Source organism: Sorex fumeus, unplaced genomic scaffold (genome assembly GCF_029834395.1).
Source record: "Sorex fumeus unplaced genomic scaffold, SorFum_2.1 ptg000129l, whole genome shotgun sequence".
NCBI classification, from domain to species: Eukaryota; Metazoa; Chordata; class Mammalia; order Eulipotyphla; family Soricidae; genus Sorex; species Sorex fumeus.
Window position 1 is genome coordinate 17055468 of NW_026606186.1, and position 21009 is coordinate 17076476.

Sequence of the window (21009 nt, forward strand, 5' to 3'; positions counted from 1 at the left end):
TAACATCCAGGAAATTTTTATGCATTTTTATTGTGTGAACACTGATTCAGAAAAGTGAAAATGTTTATGTATGTGCTTTAAAGAACAATATTATTTCACAACCACCTCAAGGTGTCAACATCCCTCTGTCAGAGTTCATTGTGGCCTCAGTTCATCTCATGACCTTGAACTTCAATTCTATAGTCACAGTCTAAGACTTTGTTTTCACTGGACATTGTCTATTCCTTTTCTTTGTTTCTTCATATGAGTGAATTGTTTTGCTTCAACATTAGTAAGAAATGGCATTGAACAAAACAATGTTAACTAAGGGCCTGCTATATAAGAATCAATACTTCTGTATAAACTCCTTTGAGATCCTCTGAATCCAAGTATGATTATGCACTTAAAATTTACAACAGTGAAGATTTGGTGGAAAAGTTTCTCATTAAGTTTGTTAAACCATAAGGGATATAAAATATCCAAGGATGTGAAAAACAGCCTTTGCTGGGATTCTTTGAAAATGTGCTAAATGTTTATTTCAATGGCTATTGATTTAAAACTTAATTATGGAGTTGCCTTAATTACAGCCACCTTTGGAACCATATCTACAGAAGGACATAATCTAGTGCTCACCCTCCTAGACCTGATTATAAATTAAAGATGATGATGGAAAAAGTAATCACAGAACCATGTGAGGTATTCACCAGGAAAAAAAGTGAAAATGGAAAGATACTTTGAAAAGTTATAGGCTAGAGAGAGTACAGCAGGCGAGTCACTTGCCTTGTTCAAGGCTGGCCTGCATTTGATCCCTAGAACTACATAATAGTCCCCTGAGCCTGCCAGAAGTGATCCCTGTGTGGAGAACCGGGAGTAATCCCTGAGAACAGCCAGATATGGCCCACAACCTTCCCCCAAACAACACGCAAAAATAATAATAATAATAATAATAATAATTAAACTCTTCTTAAAATATATGAACATCTCACAAGTCTTGGTGACAGAGCAATGTGGGGAAGCTTTTGGCACAGTTTAGTTAAAAAAAAAATAAGAGAACATGATGATTTGGAGGACGTCTAGTAGATCTGCCACAGTGGGAATAGCAGCCAGTGCAGTTAGTCCCCTGTGCATTGGGGAGAACTACAATTGGAAAATTAGTGAAAGTTGAGATTAGGTACTGGAGAGGGCTGGTACACAGAGATCAGGATTTTTCAAGTACCTCGAAGGACTGAGGCTATGTTAGGAGCAAAAGTCATATTAAATTGGCAGCTCTAGTTTATCAGTATCACAGGATACCCTCTAGCTTTCCTCTCTCTATAAACCACCTTTCTGTGGAGTCCCTTGAGCTTCATAAATTTATCCCAATATCCTCTCTTTATCCACAAAGCCTTCTCGGTTCTTTACCGGATGGGATAGAAAGGGTGTGGGTATCCATGGGTGTGCCCTACTGGAACTCATTCTGGGTTCACCACTTTCTTTCCGTGCTTCTATTTCCTTATCTGCTACCAGTGGAAATAAAAGCATGGCAACTTCCAAAGGTTATCTCAGGACTGAATACGTTCATTGATCTATTTAACTCAGTACACTGACACAAAGGAAGTGTTGAAGAAATGTTTATCTTAATGGCATGTTATGGTCCTCCGCACATACACACACCCAGCAGTGGGCGAGGTCTACCACTGAGGCTCAGTTAACTTTGAACTAACTTGGGTGTAGAAGTCAATGTCCTCCCCTCAGTCAGCTCCAACACCTCATCCTCTTTGCTTAGGCAATTAATTAACAGAGGTCGGAAGTACTTTTGCAGGTGCTTGAGGTTGTTGAGGCAAGAATTCCAAACTATGCTTTGGGAAAAAACCTGAGATTCCCCTTCCTTGGCCCTCTGGCTGGATCCCTGGTGAGGGAGGGCCCAGCCCTTCACCTTCTGCAATCTTACCATCTGCCCTCCCAAAGGGGGCTCTGGATGACAGCAGGTTTGGCACCTCTTTGCAGAACGGTGATGCAAACGTGGTTTCTGTCTCCCAGTCTGCAAGCCACATCATATACCTTTTCATCCCTCACTTTCACTTCCAGAAGCTGTGTACTCCCCAGACTGGCCCAGCTGGCTGGCCTCCAGCTCTAGGACCAGGTATCTGCTCATTGGCGCCGCCCGCTGACTCGATGAATTCTTGTTCTCCAACTCCAGGGACTTTCCTGACTTCCTTCTCTAAATGAAGGCATGATCACACTGTACATAACTATGCTTGGGAAAGCTTTCTCCTTCTTCTTCTTCTTCTTCTTTTTTTTTCTTAAAGCAAACTTGGTTTCTGTTGTAGGCGGTGCATTCCCTAACGGGGCGGGGTGCAGCCTGTTGTGTAGGGGGGAGGGAGAGAGGGAGGCCAGAGGGAGGAGTAAGCAGTGATTAATTCATCCACTGTAAGCACTGGGCTTCTATTTAATGGAGGGTCTCTCTGGCCAGGAGGCATCAGAGACACCTCTGACAGCAGCAGGATCATGGCTGAGAATGTCGGGGAGGCCATCAGGGTGGAGATGCTACAGGAGGACCACAGCTATGGGCCCCAGGCCAGTGCTGGGAGAGCGGCCAGAAGTGACAGCCGCAGAAACGGGGCTCTCACCTGCTGCCTGCTGTCGATCCCCATCCTCGCAGTACTCGTCGCCTACCAGTTCATCTACCAGACCCAGATCCCTGAAGAGGGCTGTATGTCCAAGGTAAGCAAGATTCTACACTGGCCGCGGGGGGATCCGTAGACCCGCTGACCACTGCCTGGGATTCATGGCAGCTGCAGATGGAATGACTCCAACTATCCCAGTTCAGGCTTCAACGGTGCAAAGGCAATGTATCAAATGAGAGGTGGGCAGGTCCAATTTAGATTTTATTTTTAATATCTCCTAGGAATCACTCATCCCTTTTCATGTTTATATGGGAACAAACTCAAGGCACTTCTCTTTAGATAATTATAATCATACCAGACTGATCACTTGGGAATATACTTTCTTTACGAAGAAAAACTTCCACATTGCATAATGAACACGTAGTCACTAAAAATAAATTAGAAAGCACAGAGAAGGAAGAAAAAGATCATTCTCAATGTCTATAACCCTAGAACATGACCATGGCTAACATATAGGAGAATAGAATTCCATATTTTTGAATAAGTGAACTCATGGCAATATGAAATTTTAAATGGATATATTACATCCTTGTATATGTATGTGCTATAATTTATTGAATCAGCCCCTTTTCCTAGGGTTAGAAACATTCTTTTTCAAAGTTCTAGAAAGAACCAAAAAATTGTTTGTCTATCTCGTAAGTTTTGCTGGGGTGGGGAAGGGGATGTCAGGGGAGGATATTGGTAAACAAAAAGTATAGGTTCTAGTTTGCAATGTTGATACTGAAAGGTTATCAAGAATATCCCAATGCCCAAAAGGGGAGAAACAGACAGACAGACAGACAGACAGAGAGAGAGAAGGGAAGCATCTGCCATAGACCATAGAGGCAGGCAGGGGGTGGGGGTGATGGGAGGGAACATGAGGACACTGGTGCTAGGAAATGTACACTGGTGGAGGGATGGGCATTGGAATACTGTATGACTGAAATCCAATCATAAACAGCTTTGTAAGGGTCTATATCACAGTGATTCAATTAAAAAGTTAAAAAAAATACCAACATACCCTCCAACACAGTTAATGGAAATCCCTAAGGTTGTTTTATTTTTTTGTTTTGTTGATGTTACTGCTGGTACTTAGAATAAAGACTAAAATCTAAATTGAAAAAAGAAGAAGAAGAATATAGTTTCTAGGGAGAAGTGGTGGGGTGGGTATAGGTGATGAGGAAGAAATTTCTCATTCTGGAACTTTGAAACGAATCTTAACTGAAATGAAGAATGTATCATTCAAGTAATGCACCATGGGGGGGGGGGGACCATTTTTCAGCCAAGTAAACACCTGGTGGTGCTCACCATTTTGCAGCCAAGAAAACACCTAGTGGTTACTCCTAGCCCCTGTGCTCAGGGATTACTCTTGGTGGTGCTCAGAGGGGTGGGGGATCAAATGGGCTGCTCGGAATTAAACCCGGGTTGGTCACACGCAAGGCAAATGCTTACCTACTGTACTCTCTCACACGTCCCAGGCAATGTACTTTTTAAAAACTATCACATAGTCTGTGATGATGGCTTTTATTTCAGTCCAAAGTGCTACAGTCTACAGGAGTAAACAGACCTTTACCATGGCTCCCTGGAAGCCTAACTTCTCAACAATGCTGAGCTACTTCAAAGAAGAACCATAGGAAATGAGTTCTGGCTAATATGTAACTCTCACCAATCCCATGTGTGTTGACTAGCAGTTAGGATTCAGGCATCTGGTGTGTCTCTGGCTGCAAACTATCATCCAAGATATGTAGACATAAGCAACCAGACATTTCCTTGCCAAAGGAGAATTACAGGGCACTAGAGGTCAGCCTGTGGCCCTCAAATCACCCTGAAGCTGGTTCCTATGAAACCAAACCATGGCGTCCTGCTGGGATGCTCTGGGGCTCTGCCCTTCTGTCCTTCTGCATCCAGAAGGAGAGGACTGCTCTTAGGTGATCTGCAGAAACCTGTGTTCTCTTAGGTTCACATGCAAAACTTCTATCTTCCCCCAAACCCTATCTTGAAATCCCTATCCAAGAAGCCAGAGGCTGCTTCTCTTGTTCTAGAAGATTGCTAACTAGAGGCCATGGAAAGCCAAGTGCAGAGTGTTGCCCATGACTAGCCCATTCAGAAAGTGAGTTGGAGTCAACTTCTGCAGGGGAGGTGCTTAAGACCTGTAGAGATGAAAAGACTTACCCCATGCTCTGTTGTAGTTACACCAGTGTTCCTGGGAATGCTGGTAGCTTGGTGTGGTCAGGGTGGGTATCCTCTTGGCACAACCAAGGGAAGATAAAGGCCTGGTGCACATAGAGCAATCAAGATGCTGAAAAGATAAAACCGAGAGTGAAGAGTGAGAGTACAGGAGGGGGGCTAGAGAGATAGCACAGTGGGTAGGGCATTTGCCTTGCATGCAGTCAACCCAGGTTTGAGTCCCAGTATCCCAGAATGGTGCCCCGAGCACCACCAGGAGTAATTCCTGAGAGCATGAGCCAAGAGTAATCCCTGTACATCTCTGGGTGTGACCCAAAAAGCAAAAAAGAAAAAAATAAAAAGAGAGAGTACAGGAGACAAAGTGCTTGCTTTGCATGTGGTAGATCCTGGTTCAAATCCTGGACACTACATCTGGTCCCAGAGCACTGCCAGGAGTCACTCATGAGCCAGAGCCAATGATAGCCCCTGAATACCACAGGTATGAACCAGCCCAACACTTCCCTATGCAAAAAGGGAAACCCAAAAAGGGAAAAAAATAGCAAACACATTCAGAGAAAAGAATTTAAATGTATTTCACTTGGGTGATATATTCCATCTGATTTCTTTGCCCCTAATGAACATGGGATAATTTCTTTTCTAAACATGCCAAGAGCAAAAGTAATAAAATACTTAAAAACTTTCAAGCACTTGATAGCTTCTTATTTCTAAAATGCAAGCATTCTCAAACCATTATGAAGCTTTTGTTCTAGAGGGAAAACACAGCTTTTAAAATAATTGACTCAATAATAAATACATTCCCCAGAATCTCTATCTTATTTTATTTTAATTTTATTTATTTTTCACTGAATCACAGTGGAATCTCAGTTTTATTTTCTATGAAAAGACATTCTTCCTCATTCTAGGAAACTTACATTAGGATATATTTATCTAGAAATATCCAGGATACTAACTTCAAAGTGGAGACTAGATTTTGTTCCACTCAAATTCTATCCTGATGTGGTGTCATTGGATTTGTATTTATATTAAATGCTCAGAATTAGACATCAGTTTGCTGAGTTCTCCCTATGTGTGTGCATAAATTCTAACACATATCCCTGCCAAAGATGATGGTATTAGCTATTAGTCCCTTTGGAAATTGGTTTAGAATTTGATAGTGGACCCATCAGACTTCACAAAAGAGCCTCCAATAGAGTCCCCTTGACTCTTTTACCATATGAAAACACAGTAGGAAAAATTAAAATAAAGGAAACCTTTGATGTTTTAAAGGATTCCAATAAGGATCTCTTTGTCTAAAGGTAGGCAGATAAAAAGAGAAAAGTCGGGGCTAGAAGAATCCTGGGAAGAATAATAGTGAGAGAAAACCAGTCACAATTCATGGCCTAGGAGTCAGATGGAGGAAAAGTTTAGGGAAACGAGACAAGAAGAGGACTTTTCCGGATAAGCTAAGAGCTGAGTAGAGCAAGCTAAATGCCCAAGAGAGCACCTATACCTAAAAGATCAGGGAAACAGCAGGAAGGAAGAGTGAAAACTTTGATCTCAGGTCCCAATCTGACCAGTTGGCCTGCTCACCTAGAAGCTGAGATTCCAAGAAGCCAAGGAGCAAGTTCGACTTACTAGTTCCCAGACTGGCTGGAAATGGATCCTGCCACCTAACAATCCAAAGGCGGAAGAAGAAGAAGAAGAAGAAGAAGAAGAAGAAGAAGAAGAAGAAGAAGAAGAAGAAGAAGGAGAAGGAGAAGGAGAAGGAGAAGGAGAAGGAGAAGGAGAAGGAGAAGGAGAAGGAGAAGGAGAAGGAGAAGGAGAAGGAGAAGGAGAAGGAGAAGGAGAAGGAGAAGGAGAAGGAGAAGGAGAAGGAGAAGGAGAAGGAGAAGGAGAAGAAGAAGAAGAAGAAGAAGAAGAAGAAGAAGAAGAAGAAGAAGGAAGAAGAAGAAGAAGAAGAAGGAAGAAGAAGAAGAAGAAGAAGAAGAAGAAGAAGAAGAAAAGGAAGAAGAAGAAGAAGAAGAAGAAGAAGGAAGAAGAAGAAGAAGAAGAAGGAGGAAGAAGAAGAAGAAGAAGAAGAAGAAGAAGAAGAAGAAGAAGAAAAGGAAGAAGAAGAAGAAGAAAGAAGAAGAAGAAGAAGAAGAAGAAGAAGAAGAAGAAGAAGAAGAAGAAAAGGAAGAAGAAGAAGAAGAAGAAGAAAAGGAAGAAGAAGAAGAAGAAGAAGAAGAAGAAGGAAGAAGAAGAAGAAGAAGAAGAAGAAGAAGAAAAGGAAGAAGAAGAAGAAGAAGAAGAAGAAGAAGAAGGAAGAAGAAGAAGAAGAAGGAAGAAGAAGAAGAAGAAGAAGAAGAAGAAAAGGAAGAAGAAGAAGAAGAAGAAGAAGAAGAAGAACAAGAAGAAGAAGAAGAAGAAGAAGAAGAAGAAGAAGAAGAAGAAGAAGAAGAAGAAGAAGAAGAAGAAGAAGAAGAAGAAGAAGAAGAAGAAGAAGAAGATGGAATTTTAAAAGGGGAAATCCAGGTCACCACACAGACCTTGCGTAGACATCACAGCAAAACGCTAAGATGCTTTAGAAAACTGAGCCAGAACACCAGTTCAGCTGTGTCTGTCAGTGTTGAAAATAAGCACATAGTTGCTTTCATTGAGCCTGTTTCTTTTTTCTACTAAAATAGGATATTATATCAATATGCCAACAGCATGATGATGACCATTGCATGAGCAGTTTATACTTGGCAATGTGAGGGAAACCACAGGCACGAGGTTATTGGAATGATGTGAATGTCATGCAACATCAGACTCCAGGTGGCTGCCAAGAAAATTTGACCTTGGCCTTGGGGAGCTCATATCTAATGTGTGAGCCAGTGAAGAAATCAGAATATTTCAACAAGAGGTGCCATGACATTCTATATCTTCTCCTAGCCCCGCCTTGGTGTGGGTGATTCAAGGAATGCTACATGGAGGAGGGAAGAAAGGGACCTGTAGCTGAATAGCTGTGTCCAAAGTCTAGCTACCAGCCCCATACAGTCAAGAACCCATCAGACAATTATTGGAGGTTGTACACATGCTTGGCTGGGGTGATTGCCTCCCAGGGTCACACATCCATATGGCATGCTCCCAAACTGGCCAAAGCACTCTCTAGTATTTGCACACCTTTTGAGTTACAGAGTTGGCGCAGGACCTCAGCAGGAGTCGCACTCCTGATCCTGGTACTCCCACATCTTCAATTGTGGTGCTTGCACACCCTGACTATGCACCCAAGATCACACCCTCTGGCATGACCCCAGGGAGGAAGGTGGCGCAGCAGAACTGACACTGAGTTCAGCAGCTGTGAGCAGCATGAGGAATTCCCCAGAGGGATCTTTGTGAGCCCGCCTAGGCTGGAAGTGGGGATAGCTTCATCTCAGAATGAATCGGCCCATTTTTTTGATTCCCCAGTTGAGTCGCCTCTCCCGCTGCAGCTCTGCACCCTCAGAGAAAATTTGTGATCTGATCTCAGGAACCATTTTACATCACTAGCTCATATAAGAAAGAAACAAGAGAATGGGAGTATTTGGTGAAATTAATTCTCCAAAGATCACTTGACTCTGTACAAAGAAGTCTTGACAACCTTCACATGTTTGCTTTCCAGTTCTGTCTCAGTGACCTGTCCAAATGCTCACATCAGCTTGTTCTTCAAACCCATGGTCTCCCTAAACATGCATCTCACTTACTGGGTTTCTTTGCTTGCTTGCTTGCTTTTCCACTCTGGAGAAACCTGTGTTGTCACTTGAACATGAATTTCCCCCTCTTACTCTCCTCTCACAATTTTTCTAAACAAGTTTCATCCAGTAGAAACTACTTTGCTTCACTAAAAATAAATAAAATTTTTGAAATGCCACCTGCCTTTTCTCGACACCCCATCCCTGCCCTCTCCTCCCAAAGCTGGTCTCCCCAGTTCCTCTTTGTTTCTACCTGCTTTCCTGCTCCCACGATTAATATGGCAAGTCTTTTCCACTATACTTTGAGGAATTTCTTCATTCTACCTAATTATAACCACAGGAAGTTGGCATCACTAAAAATCTCTTCTAATTTAACATGGGAGCAAGGCTTAAGAAGAGAAAGAATGAAAATGAGCAAAGTCCAGTACCTCCTTGAGTTTCCGTTTTCTTGTTGTTCCTACCCAACTGTTGGGTCATGAAAATTTCAAGGTGACCCTGTAGAACTCCTACCAAGCATAGGCATTCTGGGCATTTGCTAGGTGTTTGTCCCTTTCCTTTCCCTAAGTAGATGAGAAAAGCTCTTTACAGATTCTTTCTTTGAAATTGAAAGATGAGAATTCCCTTATCCTTGAAGTTAAAAATGTTAACCCACATCATGTTCAAGTCCTGCCCATGTAACTAAATTTTATTGGAATATAAACATGATTGCTTTCTTACACAGTATTGCCCTGCTACAACAAAATTGAAGGAGTAGAATAAAAATGGGTATAGGTTTCCAAGGTAAGATTCAATCTCTGGTCCTTAGTATGAAGTCTGTCAACTTTTAATGGAGTCCAATCTCCTCCTTCATGGTAAAAATAGAGTTTCAGACAAGAGAAGGAAGTGTTCAGGGTCCCAGAGAGGGCTGGGGCACTTTTTAAAGATAAAACATTAAGCGGGGGGAAAAAAGAAAGAAAAAAATGTATAACACATATAATATAGAATCCTTCCTTTTCTCCAGAAAAGGGTTGGTGGTGTAAATATTTTTTTTTAATTTTTATTAGTGAAACATCATGAGGTACAGTTGTAGACCTACAAATCTCTGCACTTGGGTTTCAATTATACAATGATCAAATACCCATCCCTCAGTGGTGGAAAGATTTTTTTTAACAAGTCTTTCCTTTAGCACAAAATGTGCATGTTACCTGTGCAAAAAGGCATGAAGATGGCAAACTGTTTTAGAATCATTAGGCTATTGTGACGTTCTAGGAAGGTTTGCAGCATGGAATAATCACAGGGCTCAGTTTGAATTCTGGCCTGATCTCTTCTTAGCCACGTTACCTTACCCTCCGTGGGTTTTAGCACGTAGGTACAAAACAGGACTTAGAAAGCATTTCAAGTCTGACCAGGGGGTTAGAAAAAGGTAATATTTATTACTCGTATGATCAGTGAACTTCTCTGCTGGTGGAAATTCCATCACAGAAGACAATTTCCCTATCTCTGAAATCCGCTCTCATCAGGCTAGAGAGCAAGTTTTCAAGCTAGAGGACTTGTTTTGGTTCCCAAATGTATGGGCTACCTCCATGCTTCCATCTCTACCTGACCCTACCTTGCATCCCCTAACCCACCTCTAATCCTGCCTTTACCAACTGCTGAGAAACCTGGATATGTTTTGGGTTCTCCATAGCTCCTCCTGTCCTCTGACCAGTACTTAAGCTTTATTCTGGCCTCCAGGACCCCTGAGCCCACCACCCTCTTCCCTAAGCTCTGCCTTGGTGCATATACCAGGGACACCAGCCCATACCAGGCTGACTCAGCCCCAAGTCCATGCATTGTGGGCACTCAATACCAAACAATGAATTACCAGAGCTTCTCAGGAGATCTTGCTCCTACCCCCTCTCTGCTCCTGTCCTTCCTGTGGGGTCCACTGCTAAAATTATCTACTTCATTTCTCCTGAGTTCCCTTTGCTCCAATTTCCATCCTTGAAGGTCCCTGCAAGAACCCTCCCCTTGTCCACTGCTCCTCTCTCTTCTCTCCTCTCCCAAGTTCCTAAGAACCCCCTGGTCTTCCTAAAAACCAATAGGACACCCTAGGGACACAAGCTGAAGTTCAAACTTCCAGAAGGTTCTCACTCTACCTTCAAAGAAGAGGCCTTAGAACAACTCACGATTTGCACGTATCATTCTAAGTTATTGCAGACTTAGTCAGTCTCTGAGGTATGATAGCAGCAACTCATTGACCACTAGGATGAATCAGGATTTAACAATGACAGTGTGAAAAGTGAAGGCACATAGGAAGTACTTAGTGAATGAAGATCCCCTTTTCCCCCTGACAGCACTGGGTCTATAGAAAGTGAGTTGGCTAAAGAAAGGAGTATAGGAAGGTGCAAAGTACCTTATGTCTCTAAATCCAGGTACTGTCAACAAAGCGTTGAGTCTATAAGCACACTTGTCCTCATACCATACTGAGAATTCTTCTTGAAAAGCTAAAACTGGAAGGTTCAAGAAACATTTCCCCTACTTTCTGCTTCTTGACCAAGCCCTTATATCTCCTTCAAGTTGGATGATTGTCAAAAGAAACCACTTAGATTTTAAAAAGTGGGGGGAAGGGCTTAGTAAAATGTCCAACACTGTGCATTAAGGGTGCAGTACAACAGGAAGAAAAATCCAGCTCAAGCCATGGGCAAAGGACATCAAAACTGATGGTAGGGAAGGTGCAAATGAGAATTGGCCACAAACTTCCACCACAGCAGGGAATTGCAGTGTTTCTGTCATTAGTTCATCTGTTGAAAGGAGCATGCATGTGACTTCATGCCTAGCTCCATGAGCGTTCACAACCTCACCCTCCAGACCAGACACTGCTGACCGCAGGAGCAGAGCAGCTGCAAGAGATCAGCCTCCAACTGATGTCTTTATGGAGGACATACATTATAGGCCCTTAGACTGCTGCATTCTGAAAGCACAGACAACCAGAAGCAAAGCACAGGGGAAAGAAAGCTCCTTTGAAGAATGAGAAAACCATCACTCAATGGTTGAGAGTTCATGCTAATCCAGGGCTTCGGGGTGGCTTCTGTTTACCATAAACGTGGTAAGACCAAAGGGAAGACATTTAGAATCAACCCCACCCACTACAAGCATTTATTGAGCCCACAGAAGGAATCAGATAACCATTCATGTAAACAAGCTTCCTTAGTCATATTGGAACCCTAAGATAAAAGACTCAGCGTCTGCTCTGATTGGTGGGGAAAGGTTAGGTGGCATGCCTAAGTCCAGTCACTAGGAAATAGCAGGACTGGGATTTCCATTTTGGCTCAGCTGCCAGCACCACATTCTTGGCACCACTGGGAAAGTCACATGAGTCGTATCTGGCACACCTTGCAGGATGAGGTCATGACATGGTCTCAGAAGAAAACATTTACAGACCAGAGGAAGTTAAGAGAAGAAGTCAAGTAAACATGTACACTTCTCTGTGGCGTTCTCAGAGGATGTTTGGGTCATAAACCACTTATACCATTGCAACTATATCATTTATGATTACAAAATGAATATCTCTTCCTATAATGAATATGCTAGAGAGTGATTAAGAAACCAGGAAACTAAAGCTAAACAGACCATTTAGTTCTGAGGATCAAACCAGGACTGGCTGCATTAGAAAGAGACAGAGAGAGGGGAGGAGAGAGAGAGAGAGAGAGAGAGAGAGAGAGAGACTGTAATCACCCAAATAAGGAAGATCACTTCAAAGAGTGACAAATGCTCAGGAGAGGAAATAAAACTGGATTCTGATTCCCAGTCAGTAATTTGGGAAGGCATTTATAGGAAAATAAATCACATCTTTGTAGGTGTACAGAGGGGGAGAGTGTGGAGTCCGAGCCTGCTCTCGTTTGGAAGCTAATATTGCAGTGACCAGCACTCCTCAGGAATTTCCTTGGAGCCCCCAGAGTAACCTGGAAATGGTGGAGATGAATCAGGGTGTGCAGACTGTTTATTTCTTTTTTTAAAAAAGATACTTTCTTGGTCTGATGTTTTCAATGACCATTTTGAGAGTAAGCATGGAACCCGCTCAAATATATAAACACATCCTCAAATAAGCAACTAAGGTATCCTCCCAAATATCCTCTTCATTTATCTCTACTTCCCATAATATTCATCTTTCTCCCATGATAGTCAGCATGAAAAGATGCAGAAATGCAAGGCTTTTAATACTGTTCATGGGGAGAGGATTCCAACTGGTGTTCTTCTTGGAAACTGGAGGAATGTTGTGTTCTTCCGTGACAATCAGCATGATGTAGAGTGGCATTCTGGGCCACTAAAATCTATTCTGCCATGATAATAAAATGTAGGGCCAGCTTATAAAAATCAGCAAAGAAAATAGGAAAATGTGCTTACACTCCCAAATATATGATAATAACAGAACTATGAGTCTAAAAGACTGTTCCAAATTCTGAACATCTGCCTCAACAAAACAAGCAGTGAATCCAAGAAATGTTTTCAACAAAAAAAATGATGCAGAAGATCAACCAGAACAGATAACATTTTCTACCCAAGGATTGCACTGTGGCATTGTCCTCCCGTTGTTCATCGATTTTCTCGAGCGAGCACTGGTAACATCTCCATTGTGAGACTTGTTGTAACTGTTTTTGGCATATCGAATATGCCACGAGGAGCTCGCCAGACTCTGCCGTGCAGGCGGGATACTCTCGATAGCTTGCCAGGCATTCTGAGAGGGACAGAAAAATCGAACCTGGGCCGGCCATGTGCAAAGCAAAGGGCCTACCCACTGTGCTATAGCTCCAGCCAAATCTAAAATAATTATATTGCCAAAGGGTATGCAACAAAATTCTACCCAATTTTCTTTCAGAACACCACCTCCAGTTTTCTACCTTGCACTTGATTCATTTCTTGATCAGTCGATAGTTAAAAATACTACAAAATAAATTTATTTCTATGATCTTTCTCCATCCCACGAAGACACCAAAGTTATAGATGCTGGACTATATAACTGTGTTAATTATACATATATATGTATATATATATGTTGTACATGATATATATGTGACATACATATATAAGTTGTGTTGATAAAGTTTAGGTTTCCAAAGACTATTTGATTCATTGCCGAGTGATAAGTGCACACAAAGCATTCTTTTTGTAATGGAAAACCCTGTTTTCCAGCTTTTTATGAGCTCTGTTGGACTTCCTTACTCTTACACAAGCTCTTTCCTCTGTCTGGAATAACCATTACTTTCATCACTTGATTAATCCCATTAGACCATAGAAGACACAGTTTAGGGGTGGTGTCCATGAAGCCCATATTTCTTGGGTAGATTCTTATTTTCTAGACTCTCTTCCCTCTCTGTGCCAGTGCATAGATCAGCTGTATCTTATCCATCTGCTCAACAATTATTCAGATGCTGTAAGAAACAATGGTTACAGGTTTGGGATTTGGGAACAAATTGGTATAGGTGAAAAATCATACTCATCTACTTCCCATATGTGAGAAACTGAGTGAGTTAATCTCCCGAATTAATTTCCCTAATGCTTATTCTCAATCTAATGACATTAACAGTCTCCACCATAGAGGGCCATTGCAATGCTAAAAGGAGGGAACACTTAGGAAGGGCTTAGCAGAGGATTATCTCTGCGCTTTCAATATATAGCAGCTGCATTGGCAACACTTTTCAGGTCCCTTCAGTCATTCGCTATGGTTGCCTCTTGAGATTGGAGCCCAGAGGACCTGAATGGAAGTGGAGTGAGTTAAAAGTTGAGGGTGGTAAATTGCAACTTTGACTACCAACGTAAGTTTATGGGTCTATGTTGTAAAGGCCGCCGTGGGCCACTGAAGTTTACAGAGCAGTTATACTGCCATAAAGAAATGCTCTATAAAAGTCCTCTGAAGGAAGACAGTAAATAGAGTAGAGAAACAAGAACACAAATTCAGGAGACACTGGTCAGGAGGCTGTTGGATGGATGTGAGAGGGATAGCAGCATGCAGGGGGCTGGAGCATGGGTGTGAATGGGAAACACTGAGAAACAGAATAGAAAACTCTCCTTGAAACAGGAGAAGGAAGCAAATCCCAGAACTGACCAGCAGCGGAGGTGCCATTAATAGAGGTGGGAAGCAGAGAAAAGGGGATGAGAGAGACAATGATGCCAGTGGGTCACTGCACCCCAGAAAGGCTCCAGCACAGGGCATGCAGCTTGGGAGTGAAGGAGAGCCTACAGTGCACTGACAATATCACATAAAACACAAAATTAGAGACATCGCAATGACACAGCTCTGTGCACATGACCATACACATACTAACATGGTAGAGACCTGCAGGGACACCACACCACAGACAATTGAAAACAGGTGCAAAAACCCATTGATTCACTCTGTACCCTTCTGATATGATAGAATCGCCCTTTTATACTCATATAATTACACACACACACACACACACACACACACACACACCACATTTTAAAATGTAAAACTGATCAAGTGTCAATGGTGATGTGATGATCACTAATCACAGGAATGGTGTAAGGCTACAAAATCTAAATCAAAAGACTCAGAGTAAAGTCAAAATCACATCAAAGAAGATATTTGGGAAGCACAAAATGTAAAGTGGAATTATGTTCCTAAATTTTGACTTTAATTTTGCTCCTGAGCTTTATATTCAGGCCTGTGTGCCTTTTTTTTTTATTCCCCCTGCCTTCTTTTCACTTGGTCATATTTTCCCAATTCATTCTTTATCTCAAACTAGAAGGTAGCTAGTACTTGGGATGTTACTATGACCATTTCATAAAGAAGAATCTCAAAGCTCAGAGAGGAAAGTGCCTTGCTCAAGAGCCTATTCACACATGATAAAAATAGGAATCTGCCAGGGCCGGAGTGATAGTACAGCAGATAGATAGAGCATTTGCCTTGCATGTGGCCGACCTGGGTTCGATCCCCATATGGTCACCCAAGCACCGCCAGGAGTAATTCCTGAGTGCAGAGTCAGGAACACCCCCTGAGCATCGCCAGGTGTGACCCAAAAAGCAATAAATAAATAAATAAATAAATAAATAAATCTGCCTCCCACTACCACTGCATCCCTGACTCTGTCTTTCACTGCCACTGGGTCCTTGTTATACCTCATAAACTTGGATTTCAAGGATAAAGAAGTCTTCATGTAACCCATGGATACATGAAAGAAATGCTAACACTGATGAAAAGAGGAAAATGGCCATTATTTCTTTTTTCATGTTATTTTTAAGAATAGCTCCCTTGTTTAAGTTGTGGTTCAGAAGAGAAAAGAGAAGTGTCATTACTTGTTCAGATAACAAGAAATAACAAGGTGGCAGAGTGCAAGACTAGAGCAGGATACGTATAAGTACAGAACTTCAGAGACAGACATAATAAAGAGGAATAATTGGAAGTGCCAGAGGACGAAAGGGAAGCTTGAGTACAAGAGTCATGGCAGCCAAACCGCCAAACCATTCTAAGTCCCGCTCCCCTTCTCTCTCTTAGAGAGAGAAGGGGAGCGGGACTTAGATGTGCCAGGCTGAATAGCAATAGCATCTTAATCATGCTCATGCAATGAGCAATGTGTGTGTGTGTGTGTTGGGACCAAAAGATCTAGCAGTGATCTGAACCACTTCTTTCCCAACAGACTCAAAATGGACCTGAGCTTGCACCTTTACCTGCACCACTTTGTGAGTATATTCATATCTGATGTCTTTTCTTTGGAAGCAAGAATACTCCCACTAGTTCTAATATGTAGGAAGTCCAGAGAGATGCAAATCCAGAGCAGAAGTGAGACTTCTCCCCAGTTACCAAAAAAACAGAATGGTACCATGTCCATTGCATATGGTGTATGGGGTTGATGACTTTTAAGCAAATTATTTGCCCAAAGAATGCCAACCTCATAGATCATGTCACATCTCCTCTATAAGTCAATAAAAATAGTTATAACAGTATCTACAGCTCAGGGTAATGTGGATTAGTATTTTTGATAAAGGGATTAGAGCAACAGCTACCACATGGAAAGCAGGAAATATGTTTTTTCTTTTTGTCATCGACATCATCCTTATCCCAGCAATTGGAACACACTTGACCAATATTATCAATTTCTGAGACTCAAAAGTAAATTCTAATGGTGTCCCAGAGGGGGAGAGGGACCTGCCAAGGTCATATAGCTTGATATGAGCTCCCACCAGCACCCAGTTCCATTACGCCACCCAGATGACTCAGTGGATATAGAAAGACACCAGGAAGAAGTCAATTGATTTCCACAAAAGCAGCAGAAGGGATGGAGAGGCAAAATAAGCATCAACCATATGCCAGAATAACAATTATTATTCTGAATGTTCTCAACCGCACTAGTGAATAATATGCCCACCTAAGAGAAGAGCAAGTCTCCTGAGGTAATTCTGTCCTGGGGAATGGGGGGTGGAACTGGATCAAGGGGGAAGGAGAGCACTGTTTCTCTCCAGTTGCAGGTACCATGAAATACCCCCAAATACTGTATCCTTCCAATTGCTATGACTCCTACAAAGCAATTTTCTCTTTTCCTTACAGATTCGACTAGAGAAAAACCAAGGGCACATCTGACAGGTAATCGTCTAACATGTTTTTAAAGAAGCATGGACCAAAGAATCTCAGTTTCCTTTCAAAGTGTCTGTCAAAATTCATAGCAGAGCTTAGTGATCGCTCACTGTGAAGCTTACTTGTTGGAGACAGTAACCATCATTCAGACTGGAAACTAACTCCTTTTGTAGCAGATTTCTTTTTGTTAGGGGTTTTCTGTTGGTTTCATCCCTGAAGTATTCCAATAATGCATGTCTCTTGGGCATTTTCTTTCAAGTTCTATCAGCCCTCTTCCATTCTCTACTGTTTCTCTCTTTCACCCAGCTATTGAAGAATCACTTTCCCCAGAATTCACATCATTCTAAATCTCCTCAAAGACAAAAAGATCCTGATTTTGATCCTTTCGATGGGCGTTACCTCTTTCTGGGATTGTTCAGGAAAATTTGGGTTAATAAAAATTAAATCCTGACTTAGTAAAGAGAGACTTTATGCAAAAGAATTACTGCATCTTCCCTATGACAAAGTTTACAAGGTACTCAAGAGTTAGGCTAGGGGAGATGACTCAAAGGAATCCAGAGCACTGCTGGAAGTGGTCCCCAAGGACTGAGTAGGACTAGCCCTGGAGCGCCACCAGTGTGGACCAGCCCCTTCCTCTAAAAGAGAGTTAAGTTTTCTTTATGGAGTTGGGGTGGGGGGCAAATACAATGCTAGAAACAGGTGTATGGAATCTAGATGAAATGTTGATTGATTGCATCAAGGAATATTTGACCATAGAGGGTCAGGGAGGGAAAACCAAGATAAGGCAAAGTTCAGAGGAAGAAGAGCTTCACAAGCATTTTATTCTGATGAAACAATGGCTACAACAGTTCAACTAATCATTTACAAGACCAAGAGTGGGAATGTGGAAAGGTTCATATCTGGCCTTGTCACTACCCAGAGGGGCATCAGCCCATCTATCTAAGTCGGAAGGAAGAGCATCTCTTAGCAGTGTGGTCTGTTCTTAAACAGCAAGCAGTGGCTTTCCTACAGTTCCTGTTTTCCAGGTTCACAGCACTTGGATAAATTTTAAAACTTTTAGATAAGAACACAGCCTCAAGGAGTTCCAGCTCACCTGTGCTACCGCTCTGTAAACAAGTGTGTGTCCACACCCTCTCCTGCCTGTTTCCGCACAAGGCTCTTATTGCCGGCTATTTTAATTCCTTCGCTTTACTCTTCAAGTGTGGTAGCTGACACTTTTTAGCAATACCCTGAGTTTCCAACATGAGCCAATGAAATCTCTCTCTTGACTTTGCAGTTGAGAAACAAACTCCCACCCAATCCTTGGGAAATGTGCTACCAGTTCTGCGTTGGCAAGATAAGGTTGGCTTGGCCTTCACCAAGAACCAGATGAACTATACCAATAAATTCCTGATGGTCCCAGAGCGAGGAGAATATTTTGTGTACTCCCAGATCACATTCCGAGGGACCAGGCGTCCTTGTGGCACGATTGACAAGGCTAACCAAGACAACAAGCCTGAATCCATCGTTGTGGTCATCACCAAGGTATCTAACCGAGATCCCGGGCCAATTCAGCTTCTAAGGGGAACCAAGTCTATGTGTGAAATAAGTAGCAACTGGTTCCAACCCATTTACTTAGGGGCCATGTTCTCCCTGCATAAAGGGGACATGCTGATGGTGAACGTCAGTGACATCAAGTTGGTGGATTACACAAAAGAAGATAGAACATTCTTTGGAGCCTTTCTGTTATAGGAGAAAATAAGACATCATTGCATTAAGGTGTAAGGCCTCCAAGTTCCTTTGTTTCTTTTTTCGATAATAACTTGGATCATTCGTTAAAGACAATGCTTTAACTCTGACATGTTCTCACCCTATTTTTCTTACTAATGAGATTATAGAGAGCACAGAAATATGACCATGGTTTCTCAGAAAGTTGTGAGTTGCTAATTATTAAAATTCAGACACCAACAAAGGTGTGACCCACTTGCATGAAAATTTTAAAAGGAACATTTTCAGGCCTTCATACTCTGGTGTTAATCTCCAGTTGGACCCAGCTTTTGTTCAATTTGACCATGAAGCAGTTGCTTCCACTAAGAAGCCTTGAAAAAGTCAAAGTTGACAAAGTCCAACAGAGCAGAGAACAACATAAACTCTTCAGGGGAAAAGTCCTGTCTTAGTTTACTCAAACACACACTTTACTGCCATGCCTGAAAACCTAAAAGACATTTTCATTTCTCATAAATGTTACTGAACAAAGGAAATTGATCTTCTTGTCATCTATCAGAAAAATTTCATGTTTTTTTCATTTGTACACAGCAAGGATGAGTCCCACATACATATAATAATAACATTTCTAACCCAGTTTTCTTGAGTGCCTGCTTTAACCCAGAAGACACTATGATGAACAAGAAAGACTCTACTCAAAACTTGGCATGCAACCACTAAATAGCTCCAGATGGATGACAGGTAAACATACTCCTCCATCTAACTTGAAGTCCTAAAACTGTATCATCACGTACTTTCATGTAAGATTTGTGGAGTTCTACTCTATAAGACATCCAACTGATTTGCTCACTCAAGAAACCTGAAGACAATTTTCTAACCAACTAGACAGCAAACCTGATTGACACGAGGATTCAGTGAACTTATTCCAAGAGGAAAATAAGTCAGCTACCAAAACTGGAGAAGTTAGTGTCGCTTTGCTTGTGGATTTTATGCAGAGGGTTGTGTAAATTTTTAACTTTAAAATAGAAGACACTTGATATCAAGATGTCTCCCACCCTACACTTTCACGGGTTTCTATCCTCTCATCCACAGGATTTTCCTGCACTGCCATAGCAAGGATGGTAAATGCAGATCAGCATCGATTCTTTCCCCAGACCAAATCAGCTCCTGATGACAAAACACAATAACCTGGAACATTCTGTGAAGTCTAAGGAGCAAGACAGTTTGGTCTGGGGAATGACCTCCAGTATGTTGGTCTCTATTATTTACACTCTCTATTTCAGTGGAACAACATGGATAGATCTGAAGGCACTCAGGCATTAAAATTACTCTTACCCTTGCTGCCAATTGACTACAGTGTTATAGCTGTACTTGATCCATGTTTACTGAGTTATAATGAAATAAAAATTAATTTCTGAGGGCTGGAGCGATAACATAGCAGGTAGGGTGTTTCCCTTGCATGCAGCCTACCTGGCTTCGATTCCCAGCATCCCATATGGTCCCCTGAGCACCGTCAGGAGTAATTCCTGAGTGTTAAGCCAGGAGTAACCCCTGAGCATTGCTGGGCGTGACCCAAAAATAAAAAAAATTAATTTCTGAATTCTCAGAAGATTCTCAGGACTTTAGTGTCTCAATATAATACAGGGTTCATATGGGCACATAAAGGCGTGGTCACCTCCAGTATGTTGGCCTCAGTTACAAATTCTTCTTCAGAAGAACTCCATAAAGGAAGTGGAGACTGAGTCCTGGCAGGAAATAGAAGAGTGGCTTTGAAGGATGGGCATCTCAGCAGGATAACTCTTTCCCTAGAGAAGAAAGGAAATTTTTCTAATGAACCAGTAAACGAGCTTGAGAAAATTCCAGCTCAATCAACTCCTCAAACAATATTTATTGGCAGTTCAAGATTGTTTCATCAATGACTCTAGTCTGGCTCAAGGGCCAGAACTAATACCCATTAAGTAAATGAAATACTTCACATCTGCATGTAGATAGAGAGCATGGAAAGCATCAGACTCTTAAGGATCAGGAAAGGAAGAGGCCAGAGCTTCCCACTCATTCTCTCCCTCATTAATAGAAACCCTTGAATCAAACAGCCTTCAAACCTGCCTGCTATTCCATGGTGGATACGAAAGTTTATCACGAAACAGCAATGTCCTGACAGCCTTGACTTGAGACTTTGGAAAAATCCCTAGAGCACGTTTATTTTGCTCTTGTCACAGACTTGTTTCTTGAAGAGTGTATTGTAACTTCATATGGTACTGATGAATTT

At 41.9% G+C, this 21009-nt stretch overlaps 1 protein-coding gene across 1 annotated transcript; it reads left to right on the plus strand.

Moving 5' to 3' along the window:
• The first annotated feature begins 2466 nt into the window (after positions 1–2466).
• TNFSF15 (TNF superfamily member 15) lies at positions 2467–18767 on the plus strand. Its single transcript, XM_056138504.1, has 4 exons — positions 2467–2691; positions 8678–8717; positions 17010–17045; positions 18313–18767. The coding sequence occupies exons 1-4, from the start codon at positions 2467–2469 to the stop codon at positions 18765–18767; spliced, it is 756 nt and encodes a 251-aa protein (XP_055994479.1).
• The last annotated feature ends 2242 nt before the right edge of the window (positions 18768–21009 follow it).